This window comes from Heloderma suspectum, chromosome 8 (assembly GCF_057233095.1).
Source record: "Heloderma suspectum isolate Gila_16-S chromosome 8, 16-S_ref, whole genome shotgun sequence".
Classification (NCBI taxonomy): Eukaryota; Metazoa; Chordata; class Lepidosauria; order Squamata; family Helodermatidae; genus Heloderma; species Heloderma suspectum.
The window spans coordinates 37811621-37825761 of record NC_139465.1 but is presented as its reverse complement, the minus strand read 5'-3'; the positions used below and the strand labels follow the sequence as shown (position 1 = coordinate 37825761).

General features: G+C 41.6%; 2 protein-coding genes across 4 annotated transcripts in view; one reads left to right on the top strand and one right to left on the bottom strand.

Annotated features, from left to right (window-relative positions):
- Positions 1-2048, top strand: part of SLC12A4 (solute carrier family 12 member 4) — a 106266-nt gene extending 104218 nt beyond the window's left edge. Inside the window, exon 24 of one of the 2 annotated variants that reach the window (XM_084811981.1) lies at positions 343-2048. In XM_084811981.1, coding sequence (XP_084668107.1) covers positions 343-434 — 92 coding nt within the window. In that variant the 3' untranslated portion in view covers positions 435-2048. The remainder of the gene's footprint in view (positions 1-342) is intronic. The other variant, XM_084811982.1, reaches the window with a different exon arrangement.
- PLCG2 (phospholipase C gamma 2) overlaps positions 922-14141 on the bottom strand; it is a 107385-nt gene continuing 94165 nt past the window's right edge. The window contains exons 27-35 of one of the 2 annotated variants that reach the window (XR_014784607.1): positions 13608-13817; positions 10305-10450; positions 9236-9350; positions 6908-7072; positions 5776-5887; positions 5603-5691; positions 4116-4294; positions 2988-3072; positions 922-2525 (exon numbers count right to left, since the gene is read on the bottom strand). Coding sequence is in view for 1 of the 2 variants with exons in the window: in XM_084811980.1 (XP_084668106.1) it covers positions 3030-3072; positions 4116-4294; positions 5603-5691; positions 6908-7072; positions 9236-9350; positions 10305-10450; positions 13608-13817 (947 nt within the window). In the remaining variant the exon portion in view is untranslated. The remainder of the gene's footprint in view (positions 2526-2987; positions 3073-4115; positions 4295-5602; positions 5692-5775; positions 5888-6907; positions 7073-9235; positions 9351-10304; positions 10451-13607; positions 13818-14141) is intronic. The other variant, XM_084811980.1, reaches the window with a different exon arrangement.

Below are 14141 nucleotides of genomic sequence, written 5' to 3'. Positions count from 1 at the left end.
CCCAGCAGGCCCCAGGGGTAGAACACAAGAGCCTGAACCAGTTTCCATGCAGAGATTTGTTCCCCTAAAATGAACAGGCCCTACAATTTATTCAACATTGGTTCTTCCATTCATCCTGTGTACAGCCACACGTATAGGTACTGCACCACTTCTAACTACTATTACTACACAAAAGAAAAGCAATAGCATTTTAACATGACCAAAACAGTTTCGTAAAGGGATTTGGAAGTGTTCTGAATGTTTGTGAGAAGGTTGTTTGTCTGGTATAGTAAGTCTCTATGTAGGGCACTATGAAAGTTCCTATTTATGTTGAGTGTTCATCCTTGACTTGCACTGCTCCAGATATGGAATTTCTTGAAGTCTTGACTGAGGGCTTGGAGCGAGTGTTACTTGTCAGAGGTGGTGGTCGAGAAGTCATCACTATCTACTCTTGATCCAACTTGGACTGTGCCCGCCACCGCTTACCCATCTTTGAGATAAAAGGACATTCCAGTTCGAATATGGCATTTCTCTTTTTCTGCCTCCACTGCTACATGATCTAACTTCCAAGTGTACACAATGCGCCGTAGATGTAAATGCAAGTTCCAGTGAATTCTTCCAGTTGCAAGATGCATATCTGTTTTGGAGCGCGATGGTATTACACCATTCCGCCAGGGAGAGGTTTAATCATGACACTGTGATGCAGTTCTGCTTCTGCTTTCATACTCCAGCATTAAAACCACAGTGTGTGTGGTTTTAATGCTGAACCTTTTTATTTTTTAAAACACAAAAGTGCAGAATTTTAGTAAAGGTATGTAATATATTAGGACTGAACTTAACTTTTGCATTAGGATTTAAGGAATTACTTTTACAGAGCAGCTGTTTCTGCTGCTGATTCTCTGCATTTTCTAAATAAAAAGAAAACACACAAAGCCACCAGCATTTTAAAAAACACACATTTTTTGTAGACTAATCTCTAGAAATACAATTTCAGTATTGGATAAGAATTTATACTTTGAGATACAAGTTTTAAATTATGGTAATTATGTATGTTGATTATTTCAGTGACGTACAAGAGACATTTGGGTCTCTAATTAAAATAGACCCTCCTTTCTCCCTTATTTATTTTTCTATTTATTTGTTAGAAACAGCAGCAGTAAGAAAGCAAACCGCCTAGACTAATGATTGTACCCCACTGCCTACAGGCCATTTTTACCTTGAACAGACTATATAATGAACACACAACTGTTCTACTAGATGTTTCGGTAGAGGTTTCTTTAAATTAGATCAAAAGGTTATTTCTGTGTAGCTCTGCTCTGTTTCAAATAGTTGCAGGCTACAGTACTGTAAGTGCGCAGGTCTTACTTGTCTAGAATGTCAGCACACTTTATGGGGTCATGCTGGTTACAGAGTGAGGAGTGTTGGCATTAGAAAATATAACTTTTTATAACCAGGAACACCTCCGGCTTTTTTAACACATCCATTAAGTTGTATTTACTGTACAGGAGGTCTGTATTTTTTTCCAATAAAATATTGCATACACTTAAATCACTATCATGTCCTGAAGTGAATGATTCACTCTTAGAAGGAACACCATTCATCTGCATGCATCTCGACATGCCACCATGTAGACAACCAAGTGGCTTGCCAGCTACTGTGACAAGCTTTAACAAAAGCAGTGCGCTTTTTTGCTCACAACTGTATAATGACCTGGTTGGCTGATGGCCACACACCACCTGTGTAACGTTATTGGTTTAACAAGCCTTCCCCAACCTGTTGCCCTCCAGACATTTTAGACTGCACCACCCGTCACCCTTGCCCATTGGTGATGTCTTGTATCCTTTGATCCAATTAAAATTCCCATGCAAGGTTTGCTCTAGAGTAAATTTTGAACTTAAAAGTGTGAATAAAAATGGAATTTGATGACAAATGAGTTAATCCTTTTTGAAGGGCCTCACTGGAGACTTACATTATACAGGCATACTTGCATTCCCAGTCATCTTCGCATGATCCTACCAAAAGTTCTAGTATAGCTGTAAATAAAATGAAATACTAGAGACTTGACGTTTGCAATGCATCTGTTTTTCTTGTGTAAAAGGCCTTTAAAACATACTAAACAGTAGCCTTTTAAAAACCGAAAATGTAGATTGATTTATAATTGTTAGGCACTTTTTAATCTGTCTCAAAATTGTACAAATCCATGTAAATTTAGTGCCAGTCAGCCTCCATACTTACACAGACCCACACACTTTTGATGTACACATACATTTAAAAATAAATAAAATTTCAGACCCATAAATCAAATACAGATTTTACAATTTAAAGGTTTCTAAAACACACAAGAAAAAGTTGTTTTCCTTCAAAATCTGACATTCTTTAAGCTATTGTGTAGAAACAACCCTGCATAGTCCATAATATATCTGATGGTGTAACTTCTCTCTCTACTAAGTTAGGATGCAACTTCAAAGAATTTAATCCAGATAGTGACAGCTGAGGCACGTGGTAGACATCCTCTCCTCCTAGACAAGTTGGGAGAGCGGTTCCACCTAGCAAAGGAAGCAAGAGAAGGCTCAGCAAAAAAGGATAAATGCACATTTCAATGGGATTTGGAAGGGCTTAAGTACACTTAACCATTGGAATGTGGCCAATAAGCTGTAAAAATCTACAGTCACATGAGTCATCTTACCAGATGGCACAAAATCCTAATGAGTTTGGAGTTCTGTAACTGATTTACACTTTGTAAAGAAGGGTAGGTCTGTACAACCACTGCACAAACATGCATCACTATTGTCACTCGCAGATTAGACAATATATGCTTGCTACACAAACCATTCCAGCCTTCATCATATGTTTGCTTTGTACAGAATATTATAGCGTACCATTTTTTCTCTACCACCTCCCCACCCAAAATTGATTAGAAAAATCTCAATGTTTTGCTTTCTTGGCAATTTCAGGCTGTAGAACGTCCACTCTAAACAGCATTCCCAAGAAAAGGCAATCTCTCTTACCAGGTGGCTTTATAAATAATGCACCAAAGGAAACACATTCCTCTAGGAGTAGAATTTGCTGTTGCTGACTCTTTTCTCCTTCAATCTGAAAGGAAGCAAAGAACAGAACTTACCTGTGTGGCTAGATATAGCCCCCTCTACCCCAACACAGCATTTTCTATCCTTAAAGTTAGATGTATACTTAAAGACAGAAATGCAAAGAAGTTCATTATGCATAATAAAGGTAAGAAGCCCAATATATTTTTGCGTTTATATGAAACTTTATGGACTGGATTCAGACTTAGTCATGCTTTGACTTGGCTCACTGAAATTGATGGGATAAGCCAAGTCCCACTTATTTCAATGGGTCTACTCTAAGTCCCACTGATTTCAATGGGTCTACTCTGGCGTGCTATGGTCCATGGGGTCACGAAGAGTCAGACACGACTTAACGACTGAACAACAACAACAACTCTAAGGATGGTGAAGCCTGGGACCTACCAAATATCCTTAGCAGGGCAACCCTACCTCCTGGTTTGCCATGTCCTGATGTTGGAGCCTTGGACTTAATCTCAGCTCTGCTGTACTTGTTCTGGCAAGCGGGAGTGAGGGAGGCGTGGTGCTCTTCCTTAATTTCTGCTTGGGCTGGGGGCGTTGGCCTGTTTCCACCCTCTTGCAAGCAATGGGAAGGAAATGACTTACACGAGCTCCATGGCTGGCAAAAGCATTTCCCCGTGCCCAGCTGGAGACCAACCCACCCATGCCGTGGCCCCTTTTTACTTCTCCCGATGTTGGAGCGCCAGTGTTGGGGAGGTAAGGTATGTGGACATTTCTGTGAGGCCTAGGAGGGGAGCTCTGAGGTTAGATCTCTCTCTGACTTCTGAGGGGGAGATCCAAATAATCCCATGGCCCCTGGGATGCCTTCCCCAGGGCCCTAGAACTGCAGCCTTAGAATACCTGATTGGTTTTATGGCACTTCTAAGGTCCCCTTGTGCCATTGCTGATGAAGCCACTTTTTCCCTCTAGCTTTGAATGACATTCTAAGGATGGCAGCCACGCTTGTGGAGTTAGTTGAATAAAACACTTTCAAAAGCCTGGTATCTCTCAGCTCTTTGGGATTTCCTAGAAAAGGTGTCCCCATCAACGTACCTCCTGTTGCATGTCTCTTGATACACTTGTAGCTGACCCTCATTCACACTAAACTCTTGCAATAAAGCATCTCGGTTGGGACTCCTTAAGTTTCGTCGGGTGTCGTACAACTGATTGTTCAGTTCTGCTTGGCGCTGCCGTAGCTGCCGAAATGATGAATAGAGATCTTCTTCACTTTCCTCCAAAGATAAAGAAAAGGACATTAGACACTGTTAGAACAACATTGGTAATCAAACTTTTTTTATAAATGTAGATCACAATCTTACTGATTTCAGTAGAAGAGTTAATAATAAGTACATGCTCAAATCTCTCCCACTGAAATAAATAGGACTTTAGCTGGATTGTGGCTGCATTGGAAAACATACCTGAATGCAGAATAGAAGGGAAAACCATTGAGGAGAAGATATGCAATATGGAGAGCTCACAACAAAAGTGAATGACAATCATAATGGGTTGGATCCTAAAGGGCAGGGGTGAAGACTGTGTGGCCCTCCAGACTACAACTCCCATCAGCTCTAGGCAGCATATGCCATCATGAGAGGTCATGGGAATTTCATTCCAACATCTGGAGGGCCACATGTTCCCCTTCCCTGCAAAAGGGTGTGAGTGGAAGGCAATTTTGTTTGGGCAAAGAGAGTCTGCAAAGTCTACCAACTCTCCAACAGCAACGCCCTGCTTAAACCTCTCATTCAAGGATTCTCCAACCCTCAGGAATGGCTTTTCAGAGGTGCAGGAGGCTGTAGTGGAGAAGTGGCTACAGCACCCTCCCAACTCAGTGCACTCCAGATGTGTTGGACCTCAACTCATATCACCCCTTCCTGCATTGGGCATCAGGTTGGGAAAGGCTGGAATCCAGGAAAAACCTGTTCCACATGGATCTCTCTCTCTCTCTCTCTCTGCCTAATTCTAACTCACAAGCTTTTTGAGAGGTTAGTACACACCACGCTAAATTGTGGGATACAAAATCTAGGAAAACCAAACACACATGATCAACATCATAGATTCTTCAGAAAAGAAACTAAGCTAACAGAACGGCATCCAGTCAAACTCAGTTCTCCATAAGCTGTGCTGAAACTTCTTTGGTGAAAAGGACTGGCCCAAAATAGGGATGTGGAGTTTCCCCCGATCCTGGCCCCTCACCCAGTTTTGCAGCAGGGTGGCTCTGCTTCCACTGACAGCAGCATTCCCTGCAGCTGGAAGTTGCCAATTTCCCCCCACAAAGTCCCATGGGAATGGAGAGGAGGAGGATTGTGTACACCTCCTTGGAGGAAAAGCAGGATACAAATATAATCATAAGTAAAACAAACTTTACATCATAAAATAGCATTGTCCTTGTGGGAGAGGGAAACAGCAGCCACAAGCTGCATAGAAGAGTATCGCAGACCACAAGGATCACATTCATCTCCCCCTGAATTGCCAGAATGCTCCTCATTTTTGCCCCCTAGTGGAAGGCAGCATTAAAGATCACCAACGGTTGCTGAACTTACCAGGATTTGCTGCATCTCACAATAAACCAAGAGGGAAGCCAGCTCTATATCCTCGCTGTATCCATTTTTGAGAGGGACTGACCGAAAGCCTAAAGGGGCAGGATTAGAAAGGTTAACTATAACTTCAAGGCTGTCTCAGACTCACAGACATGATGGAACAGCCTGTAGCTCACCTGTTCTATTCTTGAAAGTAGAACAGAGTTTGGAGATTTACTAGGAAGCAGCAGGCAGAGCAGGAAAGACAGGGCACCATGGAGAATCGCAAGACAGTCACATGACCCAGAGCTGAAAAAAATCAAAAGCTGCCACAAGGGATCTGCATTTCTGCAACAGTTCAAAAAGCAAGAGTAGAATCTAAGCTAGCCAGACAATCTTTAGCAGGGATATATTTCAGGACTCATTCTGGATTCAGGGTGTGGTGGAGACTGTGACAGGATTAACTCTATCATAGTCTAGGTTTATTACTGAAATCATAGAGATAAGCCTAATGAAGCAGGGTGGAGCATGCTGATTTCTTTTCCCCAGAACAGAAGAACACAGGACAGAAACATCTGCCATTTAACTGGCACGTTCTGCCTCCCATCACAAAGTGGCTCCAATACTACATAGCTTATCCACATTGTGAAAACTGCCAATATAACAGAATTTCCATGGCCATTGATTTATTGCTGATTCACTATATCCTAAAAACGTTGTTTTACAGAGCTAAAGAAAAAACCCCTCCAAGAATTCATTTTCCAAATGACAGGATTTTTAATTTTTTTTTAAAGAAGATACATAAAACTGTTAGGAGGGAAAATCACTATGCATTTATTTTTAGTATATCCAGAGCATCAGATTATCATGAGTTTTGGAATAAGCAAAGTGTTAGATAGATCCTAGGAAGACAGAAGATGTACCTTGGGAAATTTATCAGGTGGTATATGCACAATAAACCCATAGCAATTGGCATGGCAGGAAAAGTCTTGAGAAGGCTGAAACAAAAGCGTGCAAGCAAGAAGAAGCAAGGGTGTACATGATCCCACATCCTGACTGATCAGCAAGGTTAAGCTAAAAACTTTAGCAAGAAATCACCTAAGCAAGGTGGGCTTACCCATAAAAGATCTAAGAAAATGTTTGTATATATTGCACATAAATCTTGAAAAATGCTCAGAGATCATGCAACTTAATTCTGTAGTGACATCTCAGTGGAGGTGTACAGTAGTGTGCCAAGCGAAGCATGTTACCTGGGACCTGAAAGCCAAAGTAATGTGCAAATTATCACAATTTTTTTCCTTAACTTGTTTCTTTATACTTGATATTTACCTGATTTGATTCCTTTGATAGGAAAAGTGGCATGAGCTAAGAAATTAGGATCACTGAACATGTCTTCCTCGTAGACAACGAAGCGCAGAAAGGCTAGGTTTGGGTCATAAATTTCAAACTTCACTTGCTCCTGGGATGCCCAAACTGGGTTAAGGCCATTGTCATCTGTAATGAAATAAACATTCTGTAATATAAATCTACACAGTAGTATCAAATCAAAGCTTGAGATCAAGGAGCCAAACACAGCCACCAGCCATGTATTGTGCTCTTCCATGTGCTTGACAGACTCTCTATTTTTGCAGTCCCAGATGCACAGAAATAATAAGAAAGATTTAAACTGAGCTGCAGCTGAGCCACATGGGGGAGGGAGCTGTGTTCAGCTTGGTGGGTCACAAGATGGGCAGACGTAACTTATTCCTGCTGCATGAACCTGCCCAGGTGTTGAGATCTTTCTCTGAGGCCCATCTACAGATGCCCTGTCATCAGAATTGAGACAGGGGGTGACCCAAGATAGGTGCCACCACTGAAAAGGCCCTACCTCTGGAATGCCCTTCCCAGGCAGGCGGAAACCTTTTTAATTACCCAGGCTTTGAGATCATATTTTAACAAATGGGTCTAAATCTTCTCTTGCTTTGGTTAATACTTGGTTTTATTGTTATGCTTTTTATACTTATTTAGGGAGCAATCCTATGTTCCCCAGACAGCATCTGGGGGACATATAATTTTTCATTTTCTGGGCCCTGGGGTTGGAACTAGAGCTCCAACCTTGGAGCCCAGAAACCACGCTCCCCACCCCTTCCCGCTCATAGCTGGCGCAGTTCTCTCCACGCTCAGAAGCGGAGTGCGGAGATGGAGAAAAGGAAGTGGTCCTGGGGGTGGGGAAGCTGTGTTATGCAGATTCCTATGCACCGTGCGGCCTCCCCTCTTCCCGCTCTGAAGCTCCCCGGCTAGACAGGCAAAATCGCCCGTCTAACCAAAAATGTGGGGCAGCTGGGGCACAGAGGTGAGGATTGCCTCCATGCTCTGGCTGCCCTGCACTGGGTAGTTGTTGGCCTCCGAGTTCAGAGGCTGATGACCATCTCCATATGATTGTGTCTTTAGTGTATTGTTCGTTTCAATCATTTGATCTGTGAGCTTCTCTGGAAACCCTTATGATTGAAGGGTGGAATAAAAGTGTATGAAATAAACACATAATCAGTCCTATAGCACAGGGGTCCCCAACCTTTTTGGACCTGTGGGCACATTTGGGAATTTGAGAAACTGTTGTGGGTGCCACCACAAAATGGTTCCCACGATGGATGTGGCTAGTCACATAATGGCTGCTATGGAGGCCTGGCTAGTCAAAAGTGAGCTAAAGGGCAGGGGGTGGGGAAAGAAGTGGTGAGGCTAGAGGCTGGAAGGTTGCATTATTTTACAGGTGTTGTCCTCCCCTTACTTTGTGAAACACTTCTGAAACAAAAATTCTGGGGAACAGAAAACATCTAGGAAGAAAAACTCAACTGCTTCACTGAAATACTTGTCTCAGAACAATGAATTTCCATTTTACTGTCTGTATCCAAATTCCCCAGATAATGTGTATAATGCATATATACTACCAATCCATTTGTTGACTCATGGCTGGAGCAATGTTATTTGTTTGATCTCCAGCTCACATATTAAAAAACCAACAGACCCAACAACAGCACATTTTCAAAAGCACTTAGCAATCTTGGTGCAGAACAATGTAGCGTCCACATGTTTCTCTGTTTTAATGAGCAATCTCAGGAGGGCTGCAATCCTATGCACACTTACTTAGGAGTGAGCCCCATTAAACTCAGTGGTATGTACTCCTAAGTAAACATGCATAGGATTCCACCACAAGAGTCCAAATGTAATTGGGGTGGAATCTAGGCAAAATGCCATCAATTTCAAAGAAGTGTTAAGGACTGTTGACAATTCTCTCCAACTGAGGTGCTTAACTCTGGATGGATCATGGCCTTCATTTTCAAGAAAATGCTGAAATACTAATGTAGGCATTCCAAGTTTTTCTTTCCTTCATATGTCATTAGTAAAGTTTAATCAATTGCTTTGCTAATCTTAATTTATTTATTCGATTTTAATCCCATCCTTCCTCCAAGTAACTCAGGGCACTGTACATGTGTGTTCCACTGTATCTTAAGAACTACTCTGTGAAGCAGATTTGGCTGAGAGATATAGTAAGCTTTGAAGATGAATGAAGATTTGAATGTAACTCTCTCTGGTGTAACACTCTAAATTGCTACACCATGCTAGCTCTCTTTTCCATTAACATAGAACCCATATTTCCACAAAGGGTTGGGTAGTACTTACTCACAACAGTTGTCTTGAATTTACTGTTGTCATATTCAGCCCCACAAATTTCCACCTCTACAAATGGGCAGGCAATACTCCTGCCAGGCTTGGGAAGATGGCGAGCACCGATGACCTGTTCAGTTGAGTATCTCATGTCATTATTTTGAGTAATTTAAATGAGTTACTGATACATTTATAGAAATTCAAGAAGCTATTATCCAAACAGCTAAATTACAATAACACAGCTACTTTTTCCCAATAAATAGGGCACAAATTGATTGTAAATACAGAGGTTCAAGCACTCCCATTGAAACCAATGGGACTAAGAGCTCAACTTTGGCTGCATCATTGTCAACGTAACGGCATTTGCTCACGACAAAATATATCATTAAGATGTTAGGAACATCTTAACTTAACTTAACTAAACATCTTAAGTCAGGCCAATTAGAGGATCCCATATTTTATTCCAAAGAAAGCAACAGGATTAATTTAGCTTAATTTTCTCCTAAGATGCTTACATAGTGCTTCTAGGCATTAGAATGCTTCTAAGATGTTACATAATTAAACTCTGTTTTAGCAAATTTGTGACAACTATTTCATATTCAGATAGAAAGGTATCTAGAGTGGGCAATTAAGGGCCACAAGGGGGGGGGGGTTGTGGCTTGCATTCAAACAGATCATGGGAACTGGTGCTTTGACTAGGAAATCTAGGCTAAGCTCAAAGATATTCTGATCCCAATCTCTCAAGGCCTAGTATCACCCCCACCCCCCATACACACACACACACACACACACACACACGCACTGGACTGTTGCTGTTTTTAGGGGGGCAAAGGCAGAGAACCCACAAGCAAGTCACCAGACTGTTGGCAGATACCAAACGGTATTTGCCAAACAGGCTGCTGGCAGATAATACACAAACACCTTGTCTTGGTCCATGGAAGAGCTCTTCTCTGTAAGACACATTTCTCAGAAGTAGTAGAGTTACATAAGACAAGTCAGTCAAGTATTACTGAAAACAAGGCAGCTTATAGTCCCAGATGTTCCTCTGCTGCAAAGTAATTAGTTAATTAAAATAATTTTTTACCCTCACTGTCAAAATCATCTGTAGTTTCTTCTTGGATTCATTTGGCACTGGGTCATATGCCTCATTCCTCATGCTTTCTGGCTGGAGCACATAACCAGTCCGTCCATTAAGTGAAAACAAGGCATGATTCATTTGCACGTATTTATCTGGTGAGAGAATTTAGAAAGGCCAGGTTAGGCAGATTGCCTGTTGTAACAAGCCTGAAAGGGGAGGGGGGAATCAATCAGCTAAATCTCACATTAACATATAAAAAAGACAAGCAGCATCCTGCTTTCCCCAAACTTGTGAATAAAGCAAATATGTGGATGGGTTGAACAGCATGGGTCTTTCCCACAAGACTGGTACCATCCTTCTTGATGGAATGGCTATCACATGGGAAAGATCCATGTGATCAGCCTAATCCATTTGGTTGCCATATTGAGACATATACCACAACCACATGTGATTGTGCCACAGGGAAAAAAGCCCCAAATAACTGAGGAAGGGGTGAGAGAAGGAGGGAGGTGTTGAGAGTTCTCTCTGAACAAAGAATGCCATCAGCTCTTATTGATGGACAGAAATATATCTTATGAAACATCTTTTTGTTTACAAGGGGAGAGAATTACAAAAGGCATTCTCTGTTACATGCTGAACCTCCAGAAAAAGCTTGTTGTAAGTTTCTTTTTTCTCTCAGTTATTGGAAATGTGACTATTGGATTTCCACAAAACCGATTAGCTACTGGCGAACACCAAATGGCTTCGCATTGGCCACAGCTAAATCTCTGCGAAAACATTTTAATATAGGTGCAACAAACTATGGATTTGATGTTTTCTTGGTAAAAAGTGTTTGTGCTTACAATTTTTATATTTGACCATTATGTATAACTCAGGCACTTGTATAGTACCCTTTTGTTAATGACAATGCAAAAAGTACTATTACTTCTAACACCACTACCCCAGCAATGCCTTTTTAGATGGAGCCAGACCTGAGTTCATATCCCTGCTTAGCTATGGGATGGCTTTAGGCAGGTCCCCATCTCTCAGACTCAGTTTTCACAAGATTAGAGGTGCTGTGAAAATAGGAATCTGCTTTATACCAGGTCAGACAACATTTGTCCAGTCCACATAGCTCAAATTTAGCAGCCACTCTCCAGGGTCTCAGGAAGAAGCTCACAACCATCACCTGCTACTTCATCCTTTTCTGGGTAAATGAGCCCATTTGATCATTTCCCAAATATGAATATTTACACTTTACCTAACAAACACAGACATTTCAGAAAATAAACTGACTTAGTCTTCCCAGACCTTGCTTCAACCTACCAGTTGCAGGCATTTCATTTTTGTGTGTTATTTGTTTTTGTGAGGGTGTGGGTGGGTTGGGCCAACGTAGGGTAAAGTAGAAAAGAGCAACACTGGGAAGAAGACAAAGTGTAGAGGTTCCAAAATTCTTTATTTTTTATTATACCCTGACTTTCAGTATATATTCCCATACTTACCCTCACAAGCTGTCATAAATGCTGGTTGTAAGAAAGACCCTATATTGGGACTAACCTGTCCCACTGATTTCAATAAGAACAAAAATTCTATTTAATTGAATCCAGCCCAACGATTTTTTGTAAAAAATAGAAAGTGTGCAAAATGTAAACAGAGCAACAAAGAGATGCATGGCCTGGTTGTAACAATAAAACAACAGCAATGTAAATAACTAAATATTTAGTTGTAAATTAACATGGTTTAGTGGTTAGATCTGCACCATGCTTTAGAAAATATATGAACACATTTCAATTGGAAACTTGATTTAAATCACCAAATTAAGAGAGCAATCCTACGGCCCCTAGATAGTGTCTCGGGGAGGGGGGGGGCATTGGATAGTTTGGATTCCTGGATCCGAGACAGCACTCCAGTCTCAGACTCAGGGGTCCAAGCTCCCTGCTACCCTCCCCCTTGCAGCCAGCCTGGAGAGAACTGCTCTGGCTGCCTCTCTGAGCTAACAAAAGTGACCTTAGGGAGGAGGGAAAGGGGGCATTTCTGTGGACAGGGAAGGGAGGGGACTGGGAAAGCATGGATATGAACTATCCCCAGCCCTCCCCAGCCTCCTTTCCTCCCACTCTGCAAAGCTCTAGCTAGGCAGGGAAAAACGCCCATCTAGCAAAAATGCAGAGTGGGAGAAGCATGGAGGTGATCATCACCTCCATGCTCTTCCTACTCTGCATAGGATGCCCACCAGTCTCCAAGTTCAGAGGCTGATGGGCATCTGGATACGATAGTGACCTAAATCAGCCTTTTTTTCTTGCTGATTTAAACTACAATTTAAACCATGGATTTAAATTGCCCTAATTTAAATCAATCCACTCTGCTCAGTAGCTTATAAGAAATTTAAAAACACAAAATCACAGCAGGTCTTGCACAGGTGCCTAACAATCTAAACAGCTTTCCATTTAAAATAGTTCCAACCTGCCTGTGAAATGGCAAAAATGTTGACCAATTTTTCTGGGGTGTTAATGGAAACATTTAGCTTGTAAGCAATATTTTATATAAATTGTGCTGTATAAATTTAGATGTACCAAAGGATCTGTTCTCTTTAGTCCTGAGTTAGGCATGTCAGAAGAATCTGCAATAGATTCAAATGAGTTCAGATTTCTATGAATTCAACCTGGGGATTCCACAGGCCCCCTTTTCCAGGTCAGGTGGATTCCACTGATTTGTGGATCAATTTCTCACTTTGGGGGGAATTTGTGCTAGTTTGCTTTAGTACAAGTGCACATTAGCATTAATACACAGTTGTGCAAATGCATCAGTCCACATTAGTGCATTAGCACTAATGAGCATTCATGCAAGTAGAACTAAATTCTGGTAAAACAAGATCTAATTCCATCAATGAGCTGCTGACAGAACAAAAGACACCAGATGATCTGGAAAACACAGATGGAATGGATTTAACAAAATCCATACATCTGTAGTCCCAGTGCAATTCCTGTTTTAGAACTGTATGTAACCATATCATACCAAAAATATTATGAACAGATTTTGCTGTCAGAACCCTTTTTCAGTGTTCACATATGAAGTTTAAATTGATTTATCCTTCAAGTAGCTTATGGAAAATATACGTATGTATACTCTATTTGTCTTCCAATATTAACAATATTTAAATGTGGCACAAAAATCAAAAGGGAGGTGCAAGTGCTTTTCCTCACGCGATATGAAAGTCTCAGTCTCTCCCCCGCCAACCCCCATTAAGCAGGATATCATGGAAGGAAATGGATGCTTACTTATTGAAGGAGGGGAGTGGGAAGGGGCTAACCACTTCCATAAATAAATTTTTACCTGGCGTCTGGAAATTAAGAGCCACCATCTGCGAGCCGCAAAACCAGAAGCGGAAAGGATCATAATTCGAGGAGTCCACTCTCTGCCCTTTCGGATATATCCGCGTCAGTCCCTTCTGATTGTATTTTAGTAGGTCAACAGGCTTCTGCTTGACTATGCTTTCTGCTTTGGTCTCCACAAAAGAACGGATTTCTTTGAAATCAGGATTTTCTACAAAAGGGAGAGGTGGGAAGGAGCTGCTCGTTAATATGTTTCCACTGAAGCCTTGTGCTGTTGATCGTAAAGCTGAAATCATTGCATGCTTAAGAATGCTTCTCCAAGCACTGAAGCTGTCGTGGCCAGTCCTTTGGGCAACAGTGACATAGATCAAGTCCAAAGAATGCAATAGTGCCACTCCAGGATATGGTTCACCCATGTTCAGGTTCTGGTACCTTGTGTGGTTTTCCCTCTGGTCGAACCAGAAAACAGGCAGCAGCAAAGTGCGGGCAAAGCAGGCAGGGTGATAAGAAACGTCCTTTATAGGAATATTTTGAA